At 35.6% G+C, this 17,029-nt stretch overlaps 1 protein-coding gene across 3 annotated transcripts in view; it reads left to right on the top strand.

The window, feature by feature from the left end:
* fra (neogenin protein frazzled) overlaps nucleotides 1-15,970 on the top strand; it is a 442,642-nt gene extending 426,672 nt beyond the window's left edge. For all 3 annotated transcript variants that reach the window (XM_090381703.1, XM_090381704.1, XM_090381702.1), the window contains 2 exons: nucleotides 754-941; nucleotides 15,543-15,970. In XM_090381703.1, the coding sequence (XP_090237829.1) occupies nucleotides 754-941; nucleotides 15,543-15,641 (287 nt within the window). In that variant the 3' untranslated portion in view covers nucleotides 15,642-15,970. The remainder of the gene's footprint in view (nucleotides 1-753; nucleotides 942-15,542) is intronic.
* The last annotated feature ends 1,059 nt before the right edge of the window (nucleotides 15,971-17,029 follow it).

Genomic DNA, 17,029 nt, shown 5'->3' with positions numbered 1-17,029 from the left:
ACAGGTATTTCGAACAAATGGAGGGGTAAAATGGAAGTGTTTTTTTTTTTTTTTTTTTTTTTGGCTAATGCTGCATAAGCTTGCTTTCTTGCATCATATGCCTCTACTAATGCTAATTATAAATGATTTGTAATATAAATGATTCATTTTGAATATAATTGTATTTAATTATTTGCATTATACTGATCCTTTATTTTAACAATATGGAGGAAAAATTTGCCATCGTTTGTAGAAACCTAATTGTAATGATTTTTGAAATAATAATCACATGATACTTATTGTACAACTACTACATAAAAGAATAGTTCTCAAATCCTAAAAAACTAAACGAAAGTGGTTTATTTTACTTATTATACAAGAAAAAAATTTTTAAATAACTATTTAATACGCTTATTAAATAACTAATCCAAGGTAATGTTAAAACTGTTTGAAGTGGTCTTAACACTACTGTGATTTGAAATCTGTATTATTTTGTATTGGGCAAGAAAACTTCAAACCTTAACTATTTTGTGAGAATATTGCTGTTTGTAAAAGAGGGTGAAAATTGTTTTTATTGTGATAAAGTCACATTATTTATATGAAAAAGTATAGTGCCCCTTTAATTTTCAACTTCACCTTCTCTATTGAAATATAAAATCTATAATCATTATTGACTTTTAGCAATTTATGTTACTGTTTAACATACTTTATTTCATAATAACCCACAGTAGTGTACTTTAATTATTAATCCCATGAAAACTTAATTTCTCACAGCTGTCAGGCCACAACAGGCTGCTAGCCCCCACAAAAAAGTGTCAATATCAAATAACACGCCTTCCACTGCCTCTACAAGTGGAAGTTCTTCACAGCAGTCAACTCTCAAATCGCGGCCAGGTGTATGCATCATTACTCCTAGAGCTCCTGATGTTACGACGAAATCAGGAAAGGAAGAAGAATTAGCTGTAAGTTTTTTTTATTTGATTTTAAGAGAACATAAGACTCCTTTCACAAACCATTACTCATATTGCATCTATTGCTGCAGTTCTAACCTTGATAAAACTCAATTCCATCTTTACTTACTGGCGCCTCCGTAGCCAGGTGGGAAGGAGCAGCAGTGCGTAGCACACGCTTCTTGATTAGACCGGGGTTCGAGCCCGTCACCACCAAATACGGAAGATACGGAAAGGTCAGGGAATGACCACCGCATATCCCGGAGCAATATGACCTTAGTTGCTAATGCTCCTAAAACACCAAATAACAACAACAACAACCATCTTTACTCTTTTAACTTCTACTTCTTTTTCTTAATGAAATCTTAGCTGTCAGTTTCCTGAACCACAGTTAAATTCACTTTCTCTAATTATTTGTTCTATGTTTTGATATGATTTTTCTGCATAGAGACATCTTAATTTGGAATCCCATCTTTTTGTCCTCCTTTGGCCCCAACTAAATTAATTGATATGAGCCAGATTTATTTCTGGCTCATATCCGAATATAGGTTAATTTTTCCACCTAGTTGAATAATGTCTAATACAAATTGCTCGTTTACCTGGTCCTTGAGGTTGTCGCAGACATTCTCTCAGATATGCCAGATGAGCTGTACTTGCTAACTGGGAGTCTAAAATGCTGATGGAACTGATATTTGGGTGACCGGCAAAGTCCGGTCGGTCTGTGACAGCCAAGTCCTCTGCTTGTATTACTAACAGTCTCACCTTCACGATGGTGGGACTGTTAGTAATCCTGGGTATAACCCCCATGCACAAGCACACTGTGGGTGACCACCCATGTGTGAATCAACATAAGCAGTTGCATTCCTCCGTATGGTGTGGGCACCACACAAAAAAATGCCGCCCCTCTGTGTTACCAGGCAATACCACCACTTTGCTTATTGGAGGCTTGAAGTAGTGGAACCCATGTTTAGTCTCCAGAGCCAAGTTCCGGTCAAACCTCCCCATCTCTTCCATCACACAGTACGACTGATGTCTTTTGAGGTTATGATGGACATCATGGTGAGATCCAAACTTCCTTACATTTCAATGGTACGGCTCTAAAACGGGTGCAGGCTGGCTGCTAGTTAGTACATGGACCGAACCTATTGGTAACTCTCCGGGATCAGCTAGTGCAGTGGTTTTCAACCTTTTTTTAATAATGGCACCCCTAAGCAATTTATTTTACTTTGTGGTACCTCTACTCACTTTTCTGCCTGTTAGATCTGATTCTATCTATCTATCTATCTATCTATTTGTGTGTGTGTGTGTGTGTGTGTGTGTGTGTGTGTGTGTGTGTGTGTGTGTGTGTGTGTGTGTGTGTGTGTGTGTGTGTGTGTGTGTGTGTGTGTGTAATGTTCTTACTGTTTGGTAAAGTTTACCCGAATAGGTACACGTCAAGTGTGCAATGTTATTGCTATTATACATGGGGCAATTAGGCATTATACGTGCATGAAATTATATTAGTTAATTTTATTTTGTGGTATCTATCTGTAGGGAATTAAGTGTATAAGGACCAAACTAACAAGTTATTAAAAGTAAACTAGCTTTAGCCTGGAAGGCCTATATAAAAGTATATTAATGAAAAATGGAAATAAAAATAAAAAATGATAATGAAAAATGGGGATAACAAACAACGAAAATAAAAATGTAAATAACATTCTTCCACTTGGTCATCGGTTCTGCAACGGGTAGGTATGAGACATTCTTTTAGTCTGGCTATCAGTCTGCTCAAAGCCCCTGAAGAAGTAGCAGACCGATGACCAAGTGGAAGAATGTTATTTACATTTTTATTTTCATTGTTTATTATCGTTTTTTATTGTTATTTTTATTTTTCATTATCATTTTTTTATTTTATTTCCATTTTCATTAATATAATTTTATATAGGCCTTCCAGGCTCAAGCTAGTTTACTTTTACTAACTTGTTAGTTTGGTCCTTATACACCTAATTCCCTACAGATAGATACCATAAAATAAAATTAACTATATATATATATATATATATATATATATAATTTTATCCTTTATATAGATGTATTAAATAAACATCAATTATAGATCACCACAAAATTAAATAGATACCGTATACCTTTTTTATAATGAAATAAATATATAAATTTAAAAAATAATAACAACTTTAAGTAACTTGAACCCAAATTACGTGGCACCCCCTGGAATGTTGTTGCGGCACCCTAAGGTGCCACAGAACCCCAGTTGAAAACCACTGAGCTGGTGTATAACCTTGCTACCTCTACTCTGCCAGATAGTGATTGGTGGGAGTCCGAGTAGAGTGTGTGTGCGGGGGACATTGTCGAAGCCAAGTTATGTCAAGGATCTGTGTATATTCTTACCATGTGTACGCCATATCCAAAATTTCATTACTTCATACAGCATGTCCCTCCCACTTTTCTTACTATTGAATACGCCATGAATTTTCAAACTAATAGAGTAAGCTTATCTGCGAAAAGATCTAAACCTCCCAAACACTTCCTAGTCCATTTCACAAATATACCTGGTCTCAGTTCTAATCTCAATGATATCCATTTCCATTTGCAGTCTGCCAAACCCCATGTACTTTTTCTGACAAAATCTCAGTTATCGGTCAATTCAACCACTGCTCATCTCAGTTGCCCAAATTATTCGCTGTATGATTCCATTCACCTCAAAGGTGGTACTTGTGCATATGTCTGTTCTGATATTCCTGTCAGAGACTTGGAAATTTGGAATCTCCTCTTTTCAACCTTCTCTGGCTTAAAATCTCTCTACCTAATTCTGTTAAATTCATCTGTTGTCTCTACCGTTCTCCCAGCTCTACTGATCACATGGAGCTCTTCGACTTAATCTCTTTGCAAATTGACTTTCTCCAGCCCAACTTTCCTAATAATGAGGTAATTTTCCTTAGTGATTTTAATGTTCACAGCTCCAGCTGGCTTCCATTCTCTAGTCACACAGACCCAGCTGGTGGGGATGCTAAGGCTTTTGCAATTACTAATAACCTTGCACAGATTGTTCATTTACCTACCAGAATACCGGGCAATCCTAACCATACAGCCAACTCGCTTGATCTCTTTCTCGCAAACGATCCTTCTAAGTATATGGTCGAAGTGAGTGGTCCTTTACACACCTCAGATCACAACTTGGTGATTGTCTCTTCTCCAATGGAGCCTTTATCTCATGGCTGTTCCCAACCACGTGTTGTTTGGCATTACAAGAATGCAAAATGGGATGACCTGCAAGGTTTCTTATCTGCTTTTCCTTGGTTGAATTACTATTTCAAAACTTCTGTCAATGTTTGCTCAGATCATGTCAGTGAAATTATTCTTGTAGGAATGGAATCCTTTATTCCACATTCCACTTTAAAATCTCATCCTTTATCTAAACCTTGGTTTTCCAATAAATGTGCTAAGGCCATTCAAGAGAAGATTGTTGCATATTATAATTGGCTTGTTTTCAATTCTTCAGTTTCATTTTCTGCCTACACCAAAGTTCATAACAATTGTAAAGCAGTTATTAATCAGTCCAAATTAGATTTTGAACAAGCTAAGAGTAGAAAACTTTCTTCTTGCCTTAATGGTAGCCAAGCATTCTGGTCTCTTGCCAAAGCTATTGGCCGCAACTTTTGCCCATCTCTGCTCCCAGCTCTGTCAAAACCAAATGGTTCTGTTGTCACTTCAGCCAAGGATAAAACTGACTTGCTAGCATCCCATTTTTCTTCTAACTCATGTATTAATGATCTTTGTAAAACACCTCTCGCCATTGCCAACACGTGCTATTCAATGCCTCCTGTGGTCTTCCGTCAAAAGGATATCAGAAGGATTTTGACGAACCTTGATGCTAAGAAAGCTCCAGGTCCTGATGGTATTTCTCCACCTGTTCTCAAAACCTGTGCTCCTGAACTTACTCCTTTTCTTTGCCGTCTTTTTTCACTTTCTTATTCCAAAGGTGTTTCTCCTTCTGCTTGGAAATTTGCTCATATCCAGCCAGTTCCTAAAAAGGGTAACATCCCTTCCATCCAGTTATCGTCCCATTGCAATTACTTCTACTCTTTCTAAAGTAATGGAGAAATCAATTAACCCCCAACTCTTAAACTATCTAGAATCCTTCCATCTGATCAACGATTGCCATTATGGATTCTATCAGTGTCGATCCACTGGTGATAATCTGGCTTATGTTATCCATTTATTGGCAAATTCAATGGAAGAGTTCGGTGAAACACAAGCAGTTGCTCTAGACATCTCAAAAGCTTTTGATCGTGTTTGACCTAAACAGGCTTCCATCTTATGGTTTGCCAACTGTTTTTTGTAATTGGTTATCCAGTTTTCTCTCTGACTGCTCACTAAGGGTGATGATAGATGGCTCTCTGTCTTCTAACTTCTCCACTAATGCTGGTGTACCCAAAGGTTCAGTTCTTTCCCCTACTCTTTTCCTCTTGTATATTAATTACCTTCTTCCATTGATTGGAAACCCTATCCATAGTTTTGCTGATGATAGCACATTGCATTCCATTTTTCCAGTTTGAGAAACTTTTCCCTGCTCAATCAGCTTTAACTTCTCAAATATCCATTACCAATTCCTTAAATGCCAATCTCCAGGTAATTCTCCAGTGGGGCAAAGACAACTTAGTTGATTTTAATCCTTCTAAAACTCAGTCCTGTCTTATATCTTGCAAAAAAGGATTTTTCTGCTCCTATGCTTATCTTTCGTGACACTCTGATTTCTAGGCAAGATGATATATCTCTTTTGGGGATTACCCTGACTTCTAATCTCTCTTGGATCAAGCACATTACAAATATTGCTTCCTCTGCATCTAAAAAACTTGGTTTTCTCTTTCGTTCTAGGTGTAACTTTTCTTCCAAACAGCTGTTCATTCTGTACAAATCGCAAATCCGCCCTACCATGGAATATTGTTCCCACATTTGGCGCAGTGCCCCCAAAACCTCTGTCTTCTAGATTCCATTCAGAAGAGTGCAGCTAGGTTAATTAGTGGCTCATCTCCAACATAGTCTCTCCACTCGCTGTCTCATAGATGTACTGTTTCTGCTGCCTGCCTTTTCTACAGATACTTCCATGGGCACGGTTCTTCTGAATTGGCTTCTATAATTCCCTCTTTATCTTTAAAAACTGTCCGAACACATATGGCGCCTCCATAGCCAGGTGGGGAGGAGCAGCAGTGTGTAGCACACGCTTCTTGATTAGACCGGGATTCGAGCCCGTGATCACCAAATATGGAGGATGCAGAAAGGTAAGGGAATGACCACCGCATATCCTCGGAGCAATATGGCCTTTGTTGCTAATGCTCCTAAAAACCAAATAACAACAACCGAACACATACCGTCACCAGCCAACACCCATTTACTGTCCAACTTCAAACTCACAGAACCAACTTTTCATCTTCCTCATTTATTCATTCAGCTGCCGTTTTCTGCAACAATCTTCCTTCATACGTATTTCCTGAAAATTACAGTCTACAGAAGTTCAAGATCTAATGTCAACAAATATCTTCTTTCATCCTCTTAACCTCCAACCCAAGCATGGTACTAAGTACTATAGGTTCTAATACCTCTTGTGTTTGGAGTTTTCATAAAAAAAAAAAAAAAAAAAAAGACCCTACTAGAATTCAAGACATTTTTAGTCACCAACTTAATGTATTTGATTTTTCCTCCTGTTCTGTTCTGTGTCATCCTTTTTATACTATTTTTATTTCAGTTCTTTTTCTATCTGCATGTAAATTCCCTCTTATCCAGCCAATTTCGAAGAAGAAAGACAAATCTTCACAATTCAGGTTTTGGTTTATTGCCTTGACTCCAAAACTTTTTTAAATAATGGGAAAATCCATTAAGTGGGTGTACACTTATACTGTACTATCATAGAAAACTATAGAAAGTATATACAGTTACATTTTTTGTCTCTTCATAATTTCTAGTTTGGATTCTGTCAAGAAGTTTCTTAGCTTAGTGTCACTCATCTTTAAATGGATTATATGGGAAAGGATGCAGAAACTTAGCCCAAGGTTCTATATTCTAAACTTTCTTTTGCCACCTACTTTTTGGCGCCTCCATAGCCCGGTGGGCAGGAGCAGCAGTGCACAGCACAAGCTTCTTGATTAGACTGGGGTTTGAGCCCGTGACCACCAAATACGGAGGATGCAGAAAGGTCAGGGAATGACCACCGCATATCCCCGGAGCAATATGGCCTTAGTTGCTAATGCTCTTAAAAACCAAATAACAACAACAACAACCTACTTTTTTTCTTTTGTATATCAGTGACATTCAGTTGACTGGAAATCTTGTAATTTTTAAGTTTGAAAAATTCCTGAACAAATAGCCACAATTTCTTGAATATCCACCACCAGTTCCTTAAGCCATTCTCCTTCCACCGTGCATAGACCACTATAGACCATACTTTAATGGTGGATGGGGATTTACTAGCTGCATATGGATTGAGAAGAGGAAAGATACTTGCTGACACTGGATTTGAATTTCTGAAGGCTGTGATTTTCAGGAAATCACAGCCTTCTCCCCCGAAAAAGGGGGAGAAGGTTGTTCCAAAGAGAAATCTTACTTCAGAAGTAGAAAGAATAAATGAAAATGGAAAGTTCACTGTGATTGGAGTTGAAATGTAAGCAATTCACAAGCTGGTACACATGTTCAGACTGGTTTGGAAGGAAGAAATAAAATTATAGGGCAGGGGTCGGCAACCTTTTTTGAGTGAAGAGCCATTTTTGATCTAATTTTTAAAAAAAGAGAATCCAGAGTCTCACCTCAGCTCAAGCTTGGAGGAGGGGGGAGTTTTTTAAGAAATGTATATTAAAAATATATATTTTTTGAAATACTATTTATTGATACTGAAAAAATGTAACAAACATCCAGTTAGGTTTGAATTAATGTGACTTTTGCTGCTAAATATCTTGAGCGAGTCTCTCAACATCAGGCGAGTATGCAGTAATTATCATCTTTAAACATGCTGAGAGACTCGCATTGTTCAGACGGTTTCTTCATTTATTTTTAATATAGTTCATGTTCGAAAATATTGCCTGAAGAAATATGTGGAACGAAAAACTGAGAGAAGTCCAAAAGCAAATATTTTCAAATTTATATACTTGTCTGGTAAGCTCCTCCACGCATCGAACACAATTTGGTCTTGGTTTTTCAACTCATCTTTTCTGTCCATTTGTGTAGAATTGCAAGAGCAGCCTTTTGTCTCTCCAAATCCTCAATTTCAGTTTTAAGGCATTTTAGTCTTGCACTCCACATGTTCTTGATTTTTAAGTCCTCTAATTCCATTTTAAATTGTGTTCCATGTGGGCTAAAAGTTAGAGCCGCAGGTTGCCAACCCTTGTTATAGGTGTTAATTTAGAAGAAAAGCTTGAGTATCATTTTATTTTGGGGTTTTTGGGGCATGACTGCTTTGAGCATGGTACATTGGTTCATATGGTATGCTAGTTTGTACATATCCTTAGAAATATTCATAGAAAGGCATGCAATAGAAACTGAATATCTGTGTGGTAGGGAGTAGTGGGTTTTTGTAAGAGAGTATTCTGTGGACGGACAGATTTCTGTAGTTAGCAGCTGTTTAGAAGAAATGCTGAGAGTGAAAGCAAAAAACTAGTCCAAGCAAAATACCTTTTTTTTCATGTAAGTGAAGGAATCTTTATGTTATGCTTATGCTAAGAAAGAAATCTCTTAGCTTAGTGTCACTCATCTTTAGCTGGATTCTATGAATAAATTCTGAAAAGTTAAATATTTATCTGAAAAATTAACTTGGATTGGGCTTGTAGCATGGTGATGTTCAGTATTCAAGAAACATCATATTGAACATGCAGCCCACCTGGTTGCAGGATTGACATCTATGTTATATGCATGTTAACCCTCTAGAAAGTGTAACAGGATATGCTTCCTCATAATTATATGTGTTACTTATTATATTGGTTTGGCAATAAATGGAATGTATATCTCATAATTGGTCATTAACATCCACTTATAGAATTCGGGTCTCTCTCTCTCCAATGTGATCTGCACTATTCTTTTCTCATCCATTATAGTCCTGCTGTTCTTTGGACTTCATTTCACCATTTGGCTCAGGCTCTTCCTCTGTCTCTTTTCAGTTCTTGGTATACGTTCTTTTTTTGCTTTTTGTGTCCACTATTATTTCCCTATATCCCATCCATCCCATTTGTTTCTTTTCTTATCTTTAATGGTTATTCATCTATTTTTTGTTCATTCTCCAAGTTTTTGAGCATAGGTCACTGCAGACAAAATGTTTCTTGAATTTTTCTTTTTTGCGTAATAGATCACAGTTGTCTTGCTTTTTTGGGCCTTGGAGAAGACAGTCTTCTGTTGAGAATACTGGGCCCTGGCTTGTAGCCATACCCACGATTCATCACCAGTAATGATAATGGAGACAGAGTATAGGTCAAAAGCAGTGTGTTAATGAATATCCTGATATTCAAGAACTCACTGTTCTCTGTGATCATCAGAAAGTAATGAGTTCTTGCATGTACTTTGCATCAGAGATGCAGAGATGTACTTTGCATCAGAGATGCAAAGCACAAACTTCACCGAAACATGTCACTTTCCTAAATCTTGTGTTAAAGTTGATTGACATATCTCATAAGAAATACCAATTTAAGCTTCATAGATAGTTAAATGGTGATCATTCCTGATAGACCCACAAACATAACCAATTGAACCATTAGTTTTTTCTTCTCAAACATAACCAATTGAACCATTAGTCAGAAATGTGTTGTTTAAAGACTGAAAAGTCTTCAAACAACACATAACATCTTCTCTGAAAGCTGTTTTTAACATTTTATAGGTTTCTGTTGCACTTTTGCATGATTTGAAATAAAATTTGATGCCAATTCATTGCTTAGTAAAATAGCTCATTTTAAAATGTGACAAAACATATTGAACAATTTCTATTTTACACATTACTATGTCTAGATGAGTCACAAAACGTTGCAACAAGTTGAAACTTGCTACAGTGCCACAGTTTCAAGATACAAAGTCAGTCCCCAAATTTTTTGATCACGCCCCATACATTATTTTGGTTTTTGCTTGTTCACCTTAAGTCTTACTCTTTCTTTTTCTTAATTATTCAACAATTAATTCTCTCTCTCTCCCTTTAAAAATTTTTGTTTTAAATGTATTCTTTTGTTTAATGATTATTGCAATCCTGGATTGTGTAAGGCCATATTCACTTACAAGTGCACTTACTTTAATGCCACAATTTTTATGTTTTAAAATAATTTCTTGCCTTGTTTGTAAAGAAATTGATTTCTTGCTTTTCTTTTTTTTTCATACTTTTGATACTATAACTATTGATTTAATTTAGTAGAATCACAAATTTACAAAAATCTGAGAGGAGAGAGAGAGAGAGAGAGAGAGATGGAAGCCTCATTTTAAAAAGAATTTGGAAAATTAAATGCACTAGGCATAATCCTTATGGGTTTTGATAATTAACTATATAATATCGGTGTAAATACACCATAGTTAACCCATATATTTGAGCTACGATTGTAGCGTAGAAGGCATCGTTTTAAATGTATCTCATAATGTGGTTGCCTTCACAACAAGATAGCTACTATTGAATTACTTCAAATAAATAACGCTTCTCTAGTAGAGAAGACTACTGTTATTTATTTTCAGCAGTGCCACCACCCAGACGATCGTTTCGAAGCTTTTTGGCTTCGTCATCAGTGGGCGGGCAGGTACCCAGGTAATACAACAAGCCATCTCAGTTGCGAAGTTATATCCACATTATGAGAGATGCCAGAAGGGTGTGGTGGTAATGTATTTGGAAAATTAAATGCACTAGGCATAATCCTTATGGGTTTTGATAATTAACTATATAATATCGGTGTAAATACACCATAGTTAACCCATATATTTGAGCTACGATTGTAGCGTAGAAGGCATCGTTTTAAATGTATCTCATAATGTGGTTGCCTTCACAACAAGATAGCTACTATTGAATTACTTCAAATAAATAACGCTTCTCTAGTAGAGAAGACTACTGTTATTTATTTTCAGCAGTACCACCACCCAGACGATCGTTTCGAAGCTTTTTGGCTTCGTCATCAGTGGGCGGGCAGGTACCCAGGTAATACAACAAGCCATCTCAGTTGCGAAGTTATATCCACATTATGAGAGATGCCAGAAGGGTGTGGTGGTAATGTATTTGGAAAATTAAATGCACTAGGCATAATCCTTATGGGTTTTGATAATTAACTATATAATATCGGTGTAAATACACCATAGTTAACCCATATATTTGAGCTACGATTGTAGCGTAGAAGGCATCGTTTTAAATGTATCTCATAATGTGGTTGCCTTCACAACAAGATAGCTACTATTGAATTACTTCAAATAAATAACGCTTCTCTAGTAGAGAAGACTACTGTTATTTATTTTCAGCAGTACCACCACCCAGACGATCGTTTCAAAGCTTTTTGGCTTCGTCATCAGTGGGCGGGCATGTGGATATAACTTCGCAACTGAGATGGCTTGTTGTATTACCTGGGTACCTGCCCGCCCACTGATGACGAAGCCAAAAAGCTTCGAAACGATCGTCTGGGTGGTGGTACTGCTGAAAATAAATAACAGTAGTCTTCTCTACTAGAGAAGCGTTATTTATTTGAAGTAATTCAATAGTAGCTATCTTGTTGTGAAGGCAACCACATTATGAGATACATTTAAAACGATGCCTTCTACGCTACAATCGTAGCTCAAATATATGGGTTAACTATGGTGTATTTACACCGATATTATATAGTTAATTATCAAAACCCATAAGGATTATGCCTAGTGCATTTAATTTTCCAAATACATTACCACCACACCCTTCTGGCATCTCTCATAATGTGGATATAACTTCGCAACTGAGATGGCTTGTTGTATTACCTGGGTACCTGCCCGCCCACTGATGACGAAGCCAAAAAGCTTCGAAACGATCGTCTGGGTGGTGGTACTGCTGAAAATAAATAACAGTAGTCTTCTCTACTAGAGAAGCGTTATTTATTTGAAGTAATTCAATAGTAGCTATCTTGTTGTGAAGGCAACCACATTATGAGATACATTTAAAACGATGCCTTCTACGCTACAATCGTAGCTCAAATATATGGGTTAACTATGGTGTATTTACACCGATATTATATAGTTAATTATCAAAACCCATAAGGATTATGCCTAGTGCATTTAATTTTCCAAATACATTACCACCACACCCTTCTGGCATCTCTCATAATGTGGATATAACTTCGCAACTGAGATGGCTTGTTGTATTACCTGGGTACCTGCCCGCCCACTGATGACGAAGCCAAAAAGCTTCGAAACGATCGTCTGGGTGGTGGTACTGCTGAAAATAAATAACAGTAGTCTTCTCTACTAGAGAAGCGTTATTTATTTGAAGTAATTCAATAGTAGCTATCTTGTTGTGAAGGCAACCACATTATGAGATACATTTAAAACGATGCCTTCTACGCTACAATCGTAGCTCAAATATATGGGTTAACTATGGTGTATTTACACCGATATTATATAGTTAATTATCAAAACCCATAAGGATTATGCCTAGTGCATTTAATTTTCCAAATACATTACCACCACACCCTTCTGGCATCTCTCATAATGTGGATATAACTTCGCAACTGAGATGGCTTGTTGTATTACCTGGGTACCTGCCCGCCCACTGATGACGAAGCCAAAAAGCTTCGAAACGATCGTCTGGGTGGTGGTACTGCTGAAAATAAATAACAGTAGTCTTCTCTACTAGAGAAGCGTTATTTATTTGAAGTAATTCAATAGTAGCTATCTTGTTGTGAAGGCAACCACATTATGAGATACATTTAAAACGATGCCTTCTACGCTACAATCGTAGCTCAAATATATGGGTTAACTATGGTGTATTTACACCGATATTATATAGTTTAAAAAGAATGTAAATTTCTTGGAAAGGAGTGCAGAGAAGAGCAACTATATTAGTCAAGAACACAATGTGGTACTCTTACAACAAAAAATTTTGGTTCTGCAACTTGCAGCAGTTGGAAACTAGGCACTTGTGAGGAGAACTAGCTGAAGTTTTTTAAAGTTTTGAATGAATTTAATCATCGTTAAATTCATTCAAAATTGACCAAACTTAATGATGTTAGTATTCTTACTCTTTCTAAGGCAACACACACAAAGGAAGAAACTTAAAATGAAAAAAAAAAAAAAAAAAAATTTTTTTTAAATACAAAAAAGGTTTTTGCAAAAAATATGCTTCAGCCGTTTCACACACTTTTTTTTTTTTTTTTTTTTTTTTTTTTTTTATGTGATTCATCATTGGAACAAACTGCCATTTGGTGTTGTTATAGAAGTGGGCAGTTTGAATAAATTTATAGGATTGAACAAATTATTAGAATGGATAGGCAAATGAAACAACTAGAGGGGTTTTTTTTTTTTTTTTTTTAAGTCTGCTACTGCATAAGCTAGCTTCCTTGCATCATTTTACTAATACTAAAATTAAAAATTTGTCATTGAGTCCATCATACTGTCACAAAGAATTGAGAATGAAAAAAATTTCAAATAAAATGGATACTAAAAGTAATTTAAATGACTGGTGTATAGCATATACTGGTGTATATGCTATACACCAGTTATTTAAATTCCCTTTAGCTACAAAAGTTTTTTTTTTTTTTTTCCCACATTGTTAACAGAATTTTATCTATTTTTTGCATTGTTGCTTAGCTATTTTCAAATGACTACAGTTGGCAACATTGATGTTGATGTGATCGCCATTCTAGTTCAAGGTGTCACACAGTTTGGTTGTGCATAATGTTTACTACTTCAGTATAATTCAGACTTTAGCTGCACCTGTGTCTGCCAGGCACAAAATGGTGCCCCCCATCATTTTTTTCTCAACCTGCCACTGATTATAACAGAGACCAAACCAAAGTCCATGGAGTGGTATCATGAAGGACTGCCTTGCCACACAAAATTTTAGAGAGAGCCAGTAACTACCAAGATAATCGCATCAGTTTTTTAGGATGGAGAAGGGGTGATATTCATCTAATCCTGTGTTACAGTGTAGTGCAGTGGTTTAAACCGGGGTGCCGCAACAACATTCCAGGGGTGCCACGTATTTTGGGTTTAAGTTACTTAAACTTATTATTTTTTTAAAATTTATATGTTTATTTCATTATAAAAAGGTGTACAGTATCTTTTTAATTTTGTGGTGATCTATAATTGATGTTTACTTAGTACCTCTATATAAAGAATAAAATTATTATATACTGTATATATATAATTTGTATTAGGAAATGTAATTTTATAATTATATTATTGTAATAACTATCATATATAATATATATATTTTTTTAATATTATATATATATATACAGAGAGAGAATCGGATCTAACATGCAGAAAATTGAGTAACATGCACAAAATAAAATAAATGACTTAGGGGTGCCATTATTAAAAAAAGGTTGAAAACCACTGGTTTAGTAGTTTTGCCACTTGTCAGTTTTGGAGATGCCTGGGTTCAAGTGTCATTGGAGGACTTGAGTCAGGGCTGTATTTGTATTTAGCTGAACTCAGGTTAAGGGAGTTTGGTTTTGGCCTGCGAGTTATTCTGGTTTTTTTCTGCCTGCACAATATGATTTAATGGTGCCTCCGTAGCCAGGTGGGAAGGAGCAACAGTGCATAGCACACGCTTCTTGATTAGACCGGGGTTCGAGCCCATGACCACCAAATACGAAGGATGCGGAGAGGTCAGGGAATGACCACCGCATATCCCGGAGCAATATGGCCTTAGTTGCTAATGCTCCTAAAAACCAAACAACAAACAACAATATGATTTAATACACATAGTGCAATGTGGCCTTAGATGCTATTGTATTATATAAATGATAATAACAACAATAATATCCATTGATTACCTTCAAAAGGATAAATCCATTATGAATAAATATTGTTCTTCCTTGATACTGAATTTCATGAGCAGTTAAAAGCCAAAGGAACTTTTACAAGGGATTCTCATCCTGCATGGCAGTGCCTCCTAGTTACAGGGTTCAAGACCAAGATGGTGCTATGTAAGGATGATCTAGAAAAAATGAAGAACTATTGAATCAGTTTTGTAGCTTTTAGAGGTGTGTTGAATAAAACATAATTACCTCTAAAAGGTGACCATGATCCATTTCCAGATTGCCTCATTCTTTCGATGGTTAGCCAGAAACTTTTCAAATGCCTCTTATATTTGATAAAAATGATTCTTTTAAAATAATTTGAGTGGTATTCATTAGAAAGAAATTCCAGTGTAGCAAAATGATTTTATGTTCCCACCGGTGATAAGTTGGTTGTAGCAAGATTTTACCGTGTGTGTGTATTTGTGTGTGCATGCACGCGCACATATGGGTGTATAAATACACAAGTATTTTAGCTAGAAAAAAAAAAAAAGAATAAAGACTAAACCAATTTAGCTAAGAATAAAGTGACTAGGTATATGTGTCTTTAGTCCAAGCAAAAGCATTAACATTCCATTATTTTTTATATAATGTATAATTATGAAAAATATAATATATTTATCCTCTTTTGCAGCCATCTTATAGTACCGAAGAATTAAATCAAGAGATGGCTAATTTAGAAGGACTAATGAAAGATTTAAATGCAATTACTGCCTCAGAGTTTGAATGCTGAGAACTGTGTACACAGTGTGCATTATAGTCACAAAATGAACTACAGTCTGCCTTCCTACTTTGGTGCAGATTTATGTGCCACAAACAGTTATTATTGACACTATTAGTGCTATAATTTTACTTGTTTATACAGTACGTCAGCACAGATGGGAGAAAGACAGAAAGAAAATAAAACTATTATGACTTGTATCTCAAAGAGAGAACAGTGTAATTATTATTCTTACAGTGGCCTAGCAAACAGTGAACTTTGTGGAAGTCTAAAGTTAAATAACCCGGTAGAATCAGAGAATTGAGCATCTGTGTCCATCTGATTGCTGAGTTTCAGAAGAAATAAAGAACTGTAAATTTCTTTCAAAGTTTATTGATAATCACTTAGTAGTGCATTCATCAAATTCAGATTAAATGCTGTATTATTTTGTTAAAGGAAAGGAAACTTTTCATCATTGTATACCTCAGATCTAACTGTTGTATGTTTTTATGTGATAGCATCATTATGTTTTGAATTTCATTTGTTTAATATTCCCATATCAAAAATACATAGCATTTAGGTTTTGTGAATCTCACAGTTGCAGTTTTATTTTGCTGGTGCTTTAGTCATATATTAAACACATTTGCTCATGTGCTCTGTTAAGGAAGAAAATGACAAAATACCTGCAATAATTTGAATTAATTATTTTGATTTTACTTTGCTTCCCACTCCATTTACTAAATTGTGTGTGTGTGTGTGTGTGTGTGTGTGTGTGTGTGTGTGTGTGTGTGTGTGTGTGTGTGTGTGTGTGTGTGTGTGTGTGTGTGTGTGTGTGTGTGTGATACCAATTAAATAAGGGTGAAAACAACATTTTTTATCCTAGATATAGTAAGAGGCAAAAACCACTAATCTGTTGCAAGTGCCATCTTTGTACATATACTAAAGTTTTTGATATGTATATGTAAAGGATCTGCCTTTTTGCCAAACTATGAACAAATATTAGTTGTGCCAACTTTGTATGAATAATTTTTTAAAGAAATGCTTGGTTTATATATGTCTGAATGTCTCGTGACATTTCATTTTACAAAAATAGAATAATTGTGGTAACTAATATTAAGTTTCTTTTCATTAAATTTTCATGAGATTAGTATAATTAATTACTCAGTTTATTATACAATATAATAACCATCAAATAGTACTCATATTTCACACTACAAAAATTCCTAATAATTCCTTCACTATCAGAAGTATTATTCTTAGTTTTCATTTTTATTTACATAATTGTCATTTTTTTCCTTCATCAAAATGTACCAGTTCATTTAACTTAATAGAGGCATCCTTTATTTTCATCTATCAGTAAATAATATTTTTTCTCATTGCTTCCTAATGTTTGTATTATAACTGACATTTATTTATTGTAT

The sequence above is a fragment of the Mastigoproctus giganteus genome, chromosome 9 (assembly GCF_048544385.1).
Source record: "Mastigoproctus giganteus isolate SK-2022 chromosome 9, ASM4854438v1, whole genome shotgun sequence".
NCBI lineage: Eukaryota > Metazoa > Arthropoda > Arachnida > Uropygi > Thelyphonidae > Mastigoproctus > Mastigoproctus giganteus.
This window is presented reverse-complemented; position numbering and strand designations above follow the sequence as displayed.